The following is an 11127-nucleotide window of genomic DNA, read 5'->3' as shown; positions in this document are numbered from 1 at the left end:
AAGCTAGCTAAATGTACAAAACATATATAATAGTAGTAATATAGTTCAAGAAGTTCGGGTATGCCTAAGCTTAATCTTCCCATTCAAGAAATTAATTCATTTATTTCATTTGTTTATACACCGTATAGCAAATCAACTGAACAGTCGCGAAGGCGAGACATTTCACTTGACGGACAATGAGTCTTACTACTTTCACATTAGCTGTGATGAAAAAGGTAAGGCATTAGTTATTAGTAATTTGAAGAGTGCGTGCATGGGAATTTTTACATGTCTTATTTTTAGTTGGATACACGTAGCAAAATTAACTTACCACCAGGTTCAAAATTGTCGTATGCATGTAGTTAGTATCTTATGTTGCTCTTGATAATTTCTTAAGTCAGACATAATGGCTTTTGCAACATTGATTTATGTGGACTACTGTCTTGAATATGTTTTTACAGTATGAAGCGATTCGATAAAACATACAGCTGGGAAAATGCACCTCACCTCTTCACAATAGGTATTTCATCTTTGCTATTTAGAATAAACGATACAGTAACAAAAGCGGAAATGAAAAAAATATTTATTACTTGTAGCAAATTAATAACAAATTTGCTATTTTAGATGGTTACATCATATGGGCTTTCACTGTGACTCCTAATGCAGATGTTCTAACCATTATCAGAGCTATTAACGCTCTCAGCGATTTTGGAATTCGACCGAAATTCAAGCTTTCGGGATGTTCCGACAAGTCGATTGATTTTACAAAATAAGATAAAAATTGACATGACAAACTTTGAATAAATATGCAGACTTATTGCAACATCTCTATATATTATAAGGAATTGTTAGCATGTTCAGTGGGAGTACTTTGTACATTTGCAAGCATATTGCACGAACTAAAATACAAATGTATACACGACATTGCAAGTATGTTCCTCTGGTTACTGACCCAGAAAATGTTTGATATGTTACTTCTGTAGGTAGTTTAGACAAAATGTTGTCAAGCGGGATGTAACTGAAGTGAAGAATGAAGTGCACGTTTTCTAGGTAGAATTGGGGTTATAAAATGTAGTGTGGGACTATTAAGGTGTTCCGGAATGGTTTAACACAAAGTTGGCAACCCTACTTATAATGACATTGGGATTTTGCAAACGGTGATATCCTAAAAATAGCTTAAACCAAAATTCAGATTGTAGTATTTCAGAATAGTGAAATTTTCATTTATTGTAACTCGGCGCAACGGCGATTCACGTTAAAAATAATTGAATTAATATCGCGAGACAATTTTAATGCTCGTATCGGCCATGAACTGAATATTTTACGCAACAGAAAATCATCATCGGTGACAAAGTCGGCAATTTTAATGAATGTCGTAAGCGCGACGACTCGTTTCCCCTATAAATGTACTGAAAATATAGTAACCGCAAGTCATCTGGCATTTTTGACGAAGTAAAATTGTTGATTCTTTTATTTCTAACATCATATTTGATGGTAGAAAAGGGTCACATCAAATAATGATGATTTTATATTGTACCTGACTAAAATTCCTCCATCTTATTAACAACATCAGGTACCATGCTATTTCTTAATTGATTCGCAATAAATTTGTTTGTGACTTGATGTTTTGTTGTAGTTTTTGGGGGCGATGATAACGTTAAAAGTACAGTATGGGGCGAAAAAAATTTGAGAACCTTTGGTCTAGTACATGATTTACAGTACTTAATTATTCTGTCTGTACTCATGACATTTTCAATGTTCTTTCAACGCTAATATTTCAACGTTATTTACTATGTCCCCTGCTGCAAATACCTAATGCTTTACATCACTTAAACGCGATTAGTGAAACGGGAAGGCGATTGACTAATGACTGATAGACTTGCGAGTTGCGAATTTGCAAATAAACCGTTTTTGATCATATTGAGTTTTGATCATCCGGCCCAGTAATCCAGACTATTATACGCATCCGGCCCACTCAGAAAAGTAATTGCCCATCCCTGGGTTAGAGTTAGTATGGGTTCAAATATCCGTAAAAAAAAACCATAGGTGCAATAGTATGCAAGTGCAAATGTCGTGGGTTCAAATGTAATGGAACCATTTGAAAGCTAAGAAATATACAAAGATTCTGTTATTAATTGAAAGAAAGTAATTTGAGGGAGTGCAGTTCAATTGGTTTGACACGACTACTCGGGTATGAAAAAATCAGCTAACCCTAATGATAGCTGTATGTAAGCAGATGCGTTGAAATTAGTACGAATAGAGAGAACTCCGCATTTGAGATTTTGCAAGTGACAATAAGATCATAGTTAAAAGAATTATCATTTTAATTTATCCAAATAATTAGATTAACCACTGTAAATTTCAAAGCAATTGGTAGAGTAATCAGGGAGAAAGGCGATTTTTCATAACGATAGGAATAATAATAATAACATGACAAAGAACCACAACAACATAATTTAAACAAAACGATCCATAGATCCACTACGTGTTCAACAACAACATAGTAACAAAGCGATCCATAGCCCATGGATATATATAGGTCCACTACGGGTGTCTCCAAAATGTCGTGTACCACTCTAGTACCCCGCATCCCACTTGTACCACGCGTCCTACTTGTTCCACTTGACAAGTGGGACACGGGGTAAAAGTGAGACACGTGGGGCAAGTGTGATACGTGGGAGAAGTGGGACACGACATTTTGGAGACACCGGAGACCAGTCCACTACCGCGTTTCCCCGAAAATAAGACCTACCATTGAAATAATACCCAGCCTAAATTGTAAAAATGATTTTACTATAAGCCTTAGTCAATAAGCGAATTCATTTTTGTTGATTTATTGAGTTAAGTCTATAGCACGTTTTAAATGATCTACAATCTATGTCTTGCATTTATTTTGAATAAAAACGTGTTATTAATAAGTAAAGGGAATTCCGTTTGTCATATTTTCTATATCGGAAAATCTCGTAATTCTCTACTTTGTAATTTTTTTTTCGATAAATAAAAATATAAGACATCCCCTGAAAATAAGTTCTAGCGTTATTTTTCGTAGGAAAATTGACTCAGTCTTATTCCCGGGGAGCCAACGGAGTCCATCCGTCGCTTTGTGTCACGGCTCAGTGCATGTCGCCTTGGAGATAGCGTTTGTAAACATTGAAAGGTAATTGGTTGTCCAACGTGGGAGCTTCACGAAATAGATACAGAGATATGTTGAAAGTATGGTTTTATTCAGGTTTTCATGCGTGTTGTCTTGCTTTCTGCATACTTATGTTAGTGGTATAATGTATAAATAAACTCCATGCTTCTTACCAGAGATTGTGAAACCAACTCACCAATCTATTAGGTGTGCTTTCCAATATCTGAATAATCTCTGGAAGTTGGGTTCAACTTACAGACTCAGCCTATGGCTGCATGGAGAAGTGACACTTGAGACCGGTATCGACAGACATAACGATTAAATAAACTACTTATTCTAACTGAATATGCAGCTAGCAATTGCAATGCTAGCTTAACATTGATTGTGCGATTCATCACAAATAGGTTTAGGCTGTGGATTAATTATTAGCCTACATTATAGCAAAGACTACGGTACCGGTACAAATGCAATACCTCATTGAGATGCGCTATATGCTTCTACATATAGACATAAGGTATTTCATGCACACCTGTGACCCAATTGATATTTGGGGCAAGCAAATAATATCTAGTGTAGCCTATGTCACAATGAGATTTACTTTATTGGACAAAAATACCAGACACTTGCACGAAAAAACACCAGTGCAAGAAATGTAACAATAGGTGTCAATGGTCAAAGTTCTTGAATATATGTAGTCTATATCTTGCTTGATTCTAAAAGATTCACCACAATTAATGACAGTATTTTGTTGTTATTTTTCATATTATTTGGCAGTTTATGGACTTCAGTTAGTTTTCGCATTTGACTCTTTGCATAATCATCAACAAAAGCCAGTATGAGTATGACAACAGCACTACGGTTTGAATCTGGAAATTTAGGTCAAACTTTACAAAAGTCCTTGGAAAGGGAACATCAACGCATTCTGGTAAGTGTATAAGCCCACCATGTTGTAGATTGTTTTTTGAAATTTTTTCAGCAATGTTTGGTTACTAGACTAAATTGTGATTAGAGCGTGAAACCATGACCCATATTTAACAATGGGCAAGATGCTTCATAATGTATATTTATTTCAGAAAGATGAACAACAAGCACAACGTGTGAAAGATATTAATCTGTGAGTATGACAAATTAAGAATTCTCTGGAGAAATTTCAATATGTATACTTATCTGTAGTAAAATTTTATTGTTATTATTGTGCCCTGTGTATTTGATAGCAAACCTATTTGTTTGCATTTGTAAGAGCTACTTTTCTATAAATGTCTAAGCTGATGATTCAGAGAAAATTTAACCGCTCGATTATATATGACATTGTCCCATATTTGGTTTTGCACAAACAACAAAGATTACAGACTAATCAAAGATGTTCTTCCGCAACCAACGTTCATTTGATAATCCTTGCACACAAAATAGCCATGACATTATTCATCGAACCAAATGAAAGAGGTCATAAAATTAGTCTTCATTTTTAGTGATGTTGATTCTAATCTAAAAGCTGAATGGGCAGAAAATTTGGAGGAAGCCAGTATGAAAAAAATGTACAAAATTAATCTTGACAAAATCAAGCATGAATTAGACTATGGGAAAAAATCATTTGTTATGGTAAGTGAAAATTACTCCCATAAGAATTCTACGTACTTAAAGTTAATTGAAATATATTGAACGTTTTGAAAATTACTTTGCTTCATAGAGTAAATAAAGTAATAAATAGGATTATCAAGTTCAATAGGCCTGTCCGAAAGTTGGCACATTGGTGTTAGACATTAGGAACATCGCACCACTGATTACCCCATGTGGGTCCACAGGTTTGGATTCTGTGACACGTATAGATCATTTTTTGATATATATCTTACATGGCAGGTTAGACGAGCTGCCCTACAGGAACTCCTTGAGAAGGAACATAAGCAGTATGAAATGGAGTTACGTAACATGGAAAAAGCATTTTATGTGAAAAGAACATGATGCTGTGTCCAAATATATTTTAGTATAAAATTGGGAGAGGCTGATTATGAATTTATCATGTTTATTTTTCTATTCCTTTATTCTTTTTATCAATGCAATCTGTGTATCAAGAAAAATATGACATTTAAAACGAGAACATCCTTCTTTCTTCATCACAACTGAGAAGATTTGAGACGCCTATCTTAACAGCAAAAGTTACCTGAGTTGCTTTCTACTGTATGTCTCTACTGAGCAAGGAATAGGCCGCGAGCCGAGGCCATTTATCTTTCAGTTTCGTAGCGCACATCAGGTAACTACCTGAAAATGATTTTAAAATGTTCCTTAGAAATTTAGTAACAAATATTGCCTTGTTCCCACTTCCAAAAGTTGCACGTTTTACAGAAAAGACGCTTTTACTACAATAAATATGTGTTACCATCTGTCCTATTTTCTCTGCTTTTCCGGTATCATGGGCCAATGAACGCAGACTTCTGCACGACGTAACAGTCAAGTTAGTCAGCTGTAGGTGGATCCCCAGTGGTCGGATGAATATCAGATGTACTCAACTGCTCGCTTTTGCGTTGAGTAGCCTTTCCATAGTTTTTTTCAGTTACCGGTAATATTAGTCCAGTTATTCTAAGGAGGTGTTGAAAAGTATAGGTAAGATATTAAACACTTGTATATCCTTGCCATAAGTAGCAATTTTAGTTGAGCACTAGCTCATAAGACGTTGTTAAATAGGTACGGTGCGGTAACTCCAAGGAAGGCTAGACCTAGAATAATACCGTATGTCACAAACAACGATATTTTCTGGCTTGCATGAAATGTTTATGATTAATTTAATGACTCTTCTTGACTATTCAGCAGACTTATACTACTATATAGGCCACAGCATATTTGGAAATAGAAATGAATGGCTGTTTCTGTAATGCACGGTTGTGTGAAAAAGAAGAAATTAATCAATTTTACTAATGTCGGTTGGTCTAAATCTAAATTCATAGAGTCGACAAGAACCTGGGAAGCAATGATAAGTTATGCCGGAGTGGAAAGAAAGGTACGGTAGCATTGGAAATGATTGAGAGGTGAGAAATGAAGTTGTAGACAAACAGTTGATGTTTCAAAATATAGTCTATAGTCCATACTCATACTGCTGTACTGTCATAGGACATTTCAGACTGTGATATATCAAAATTTAGTGTAGATATAGTCTAGTAATGGTATGCAAACACTGCTGGACTGTAGAACATGCAATGAGCATATATACGCTCATTTAGTACATCAGATAAAATGCAACATGTATTCAAGGTATTAGTTAGTATTTAGGGGTATTTTTAAAATCATGCTGCTCCAAATATTATTTTCTTCCTTATTTTAGATACTGTACTACAAAAGAAAACGGCAATGTTCCACCAATCCGACCTAACGCAGGCTCTGATCCCTGCTGCTATCAGTGCTATAAAATGGATTAAACAAGAAGTCTTGAAGCTTAAAGGTATATGAGAATCATAATAGTTGCAAACAGCTTAGATGGGCTATTCATATTGAAATACTTTAGCACTTTTCTGCAATTGGAACTGCCCATCAAATTCATGTTGGAGACTTCATTGAGATTTTCAATTCATTTTTTTCCCTCGACTATGAAGATCTTTTGAGGTTAACGAGGTATTAATAAATAAAGCTGAGGAATTTGAAGAGGATATGAAGAATGTAAATGATACCAGGGCACGTCTATTTAACACTGTCAAACATAAGGATTATACTCTCCACCCAACAATGATTCACTGAAGAAGCATGTGGCCCTCAAATCAGTTCTTGAGTTGGCAAACTGCAAAGAAAAATAGTCAAAATAATTTATGAAAGTGTGCCAAAATCAACTTAAATTGCACAGATTTTTGTTTTTGTATTGACTGCAGAAATCACAGTACACCTATAGAGGAAAAGTCGATTTTTGAGATAGTGGATTTCGAAAACAATTCAGAAGAAAGTGAATTAGATATTACAGTTGATTTAATAAGTATCATACATTTGTTTTTTTTTTCGAACATTTGTTAGTGTCGTAGTCCTGTTTCTAGAAATATTATTGCCTTTGTTCAAATACATAACCCCATAAACTAAAAAAAGATTAATTGTAAATTGTAATATTTCTGTTCACTATGTTATGTACATATTGTACATTCATTTAATTTTCTTGACTTTTGCGGTAAATTTCTAAGTGAGAAATAACTGATTTATTTGTGTTTTCGTGCTCACGATGTTAATTTGTGACTTCATTGCTTAAAAATAAATACGTTTGATACTTGATAGCTTCTATAAAATGGATGTAGCTTTTTATGCTGTTCTTGTTGTAAACTGCTTGTGGTTATTACATAAAATTTATTCTCAAATGTGAATCAGCGTTGTTGGTGTCGCTGCTTTCGAGGTCACTCCCGACTCTTGTCACACAATTAAAGTATTTTTTGTTGTTGGTTACATGTATGCCATATTTTTCGTAATCTACCTAATAAATTATGATTGACTGAGGAAGTCCGATTTTGGTCAGGCAAAACATTACAGGAATACATTTGTGTTAGTGTGCTGTAGGGCTCTCGAATTGTATAGTTCTTATGTATGCGTTGTAAACTTATGGTTATTGAATTTCCGGGAACCTCTTATATTCGATTTCGCACCAGGATTGTGGAACAAGCTGTAATGCGTTCATTATGTTCGTTTTCACACAAAACTGAAGAATTTATTTAGTTACCAGATGTGCGCTACGAAACTCATTTTCTGGGCGTTTTCATGGTTTCGTCTCACGGCCCATATCCGTGGTAAGGATCTACAAGTGTTTAATAATTTACTTATACATTTTTCAACAACGTCTTAGCATAACTTAACTAATAATAACTAAACAGGGCTATGGAAAGCCTGCCCAACTCAGCGCAAGGTCGAGCAGAAATAACTAATATTCATCCGCTCGCTAACAGCTGGTTTAATTCAATTGTTACGTCATGCAGAAGTCATTGTTCAGTGCCGAAAATGTAGAGAATATAGGACAGATCGTAGCACATATTTCTTGTAGTAAAAGCGTCTTTTCCGTAAAACGTGCAACTTTTGGAAGTGGGAACAAGGCAATATTTGTTACTAAATTTTTAAGGAACATTTTAAAATCATTTTCAGGTAGTTACCTGATGTGCGCTACGAAACTCACTTTCTAGGCGTTTTTCAGGGCTTCGGCTCGCGGCCTAGAAGTGATATTACACTCTTCAGATATATTGATTTGTGGGTGACACTGTTATATTGCAAACATCAAATACAATTTAGCTGACAGTGAAATAGTACAGTAAATGAATGCATCTTTTTACCAATTTCCTAGTTTATGAAACCCAGTCGTGGAAAAATTTACATTTGGGATGAAACAATAGTTCATAACACTTGATAGGAGAACATAAACGTGCGACTGCTGCCTGTATTATGTGTTTAAACCTTGGACTGTAATTCCAGTTTTTCTTGTCCATGCTTGGAGTCTTGAATGTAACCTGACAGCTAAATTTAGCCCAGTCTATAGGGCATTTTGGAACTAATCTTTGTCACTGCAAATATACTAAAATTCCCCTGAAGGCGAAACAACAATTGAGTTAGATTTATTGGACACGTTTAGTGGCCATAACGATCGTTTCAATATTATGTTGTTGTTCTTTGACACGTTTTTAAAAAATCGCTTTTCTCTTCGAATACTGGACCAATTGCTTTGAAATTTTCAGTGGTTAAAGATCAATTTTTTCGCTAGAAGGCTATTACTTTTATTTATTTTAAAATTTTGCGTGAATTCTATGAAATTTGATATTTCGTCTAAAATTTTGCTGTATTTTTTTTTATCCATGGGAACACGGATTTTAGTCAGTGTCATGACTGGCTGTACGTTTTGATTCTGCAAAATTCTTGCTACTGGAAATTCAGATCTTTTTTGAGGGTACCGGTAGCGTCAAAGGTACCGGTAAAGACTGATTCGCTCTGGTCTAACGTGTCCATATATTTGTGCGTAGCTCTCTTGTTTTATATGATATCTAAATTCTGAAAGCCCAACAAAACCTTGGCCAGAAAGACCACGAAAATGAGCTAAAGTAGGGTGACCATACTTCCTCCTTTTGGAGGATTTGTCCTCCTTTTTCGTTAAAAGTTTTATGTCCTGCGAGGACGCTCTAAAACAGTGGTTCTTAAACTGGGGTCGGGGGCGCGAGATGCTCACAGGGGGGGGGGGGCTTGAGCGAGAGGTCACAAGATGGAATCGGAAATTTACATGTAACGACTCCTGAAACGGTCTCCGCGTTCGTTAAAAATGCCGGCTTTTTCGTGTTATAAATAATAAATTCTTCTGTCTCGTAATAACTACAATAATTCAAAATGTCTCTCCATTTCAATTCATTGGTGTTCAAGGTAACTCGCGGTTGCGGCGACTCACGACAAAATAAACTCATCACCTATCTAAAATACCACGCCAATCCGCGGACATAATAATGTGTGATCATCTACCCGATTATATTTAGTTTTTATATATATTGCACTCATGCGAATTCGTTGTCGTCATTAGAAAGATCTGGTATAATATCTCAGAAAGTATATTTAATGTAGTACGATTAAAATACATGTAAAGTATATTAGTAGATGAAAAATACATATTCATCGAAACGAAATCCCCGCGGTACGGCTTATGAGTCAGTCCTCGAGATTACGCCAGTCGTTAAAAGAGCCGACTTTTTCAACGGATATATATGTAATGGTTTTTCTGTTGAATAAAATATTCAATCCATGATTGATATACTTATTTAAAATGGTTGCTTTATTCATTTAATTGTGATAAATTAAATCTGCGATTGCGTCGATAAAATAAAAGCACCAGTATATACTCCAAAATAACACGGTAATCCGCAACCATAAAAATGTCGATTACATTTTGTTTGATTTGTATTCTTGCCAATTTCACCAATATGAGCTGTCCCTGCAACTCTTACTCCGCTCTATCGCAATGCCGCCACTCGATTAATTTCAAGATATCACTGTTACAGATATTTCTAAGTCTGCGATCCCACGGAGTAAAATTTATATCAAGTCTGTAGTTTTAGAACACTACTGGTGTGCCGCACGCACAAGGAATTTATGAGATTTTCAAAAAAGTGTTTTTAATCTGTCGCGGTCCACCCCAAAACAAAACTCATGGCGTTTTCCGTTTTATTTTTAGTATTTTAAAATGCCACTTTTACGATAAAGGAATTTTTAGTTACGGATTCACTTCTTTATTCTATCTTTAGCATCTCGTCGCTGATGATTATAATAAAAACTAACTCGTTTTTCTCAGAGGTGTCATGGTTCCAATCGAGAACAAAAAAGGTAATTATAATCGTCTTCGCGGCACAAGAATTTGTCGAGGAAAATTTCGGATTTAGGAAGAATAAACACCAAAATCAAGATTTTTAGGGCATAAATAACACGCCACGCTGACGTGAACAATGGAGATTTGAAACAAAATGCAATCGCAAACGCCTTAGCGACAACAATTGATTGAAATTTTACGTGTCTCGTGTAAACGTTTAAGCAGAAAATACATTGAAGCATAGGTTTATTGCTTGTTTAGTTTTACTCAATAATTAGTTTGACTTTGCCAAGTATTGCAAACTGAGCGGAAAAACGAGAATGTATGATGACCACTATTTGGCTTTATACAAACGACAGTGAATGGCGAAGTTGTACTCCGAAGCGTTTTATGCCTAAACAATCTGAGCAATGACGCTATGAGACCAACACTCAGTTATAGCGCCATCTTAATATATAACAACTTGTCCATCACAAAAGCATTTTTTCAAAGCAAAACGAGGGGGGGGGGGCGCGAAGTTTGTAAAATTTCTCAAAGGGGGGCGCGGCTCAAAAAGTTTAAGAACCACTGTTCTAAAAGGTCAAAATGTCCTCCTTTTCCGAGGGATTGAATATTTAAAATTCTTTTATGACATATTCAACATTGTTTGATGGGTTGAGAAAATTTAAAAGTAAGTAATGCATTGAGATACCATATATACATATATATATATTATATGTCGATAAATACC

The 11127-nt window shown here is 35.3% G+C and overlaps 1 protein-coding gene across 2 annotated transcripts; it reads left to right on the top strand.

Annotated features, from left to right (window-relative positions):
- Positions 1 to 3890: 3890 nt before the first annotated feature.
- Positions 3891 to 7440, top strand: LOC120341387 (uncharacterized). 2 transcript variants are annotated; one of them, XM_078120277.1, is made up of 6 exons: positions 3891 to 4037; positions 4186 to 4226; positions 4582 to 4711; positions 4970 to 5710; positions 6426 to 6542; positions 6964 to 7440. In XM_078120277.1, the coding sequence occupies exons 1-4, from the start codon at positions 3948 to 3950 to the stop codon at positions 5069 to 5071; spliced, it is 363 nt and encodes a 120-aa protein (XP_077976403.1). In that variant the 5' UTR covers positions 3891 to 3947; the 3' UTR covers positions 5072 to 5710; positions 6426 to 6542; positions 6964 to 7440. The 2 variants fall into 2 exon arrangements, with proteins under 2 accessions (XP_077976403.1, XP_077976402.1); XM_078120276.1 differs by having other exon boundaries at positions 6426 to 7440.
- Positions 7441 to 11127: the final 3687 nt, after the last annotated feature.

Source organism: Styela clava, chromosome 14 (assembly GCF_964204865.1).
Source record: "Styela clava chromosome 14, kaStyClav1.hap1.2, whole genome shotgun sequence".
Classification (NCBI taxonomy): domain Eukaryota; kingdom Metazoa; phylum Chordata; class Ascidiacea; order Stolidobranchia; family Styelidae; genus Styela; species Styela clava.
The sequence above is the reverse complement of the archived record's forward strand: the minus strand, read 5'-3'. Positions and strand labels throughout refer to the sequence as shown.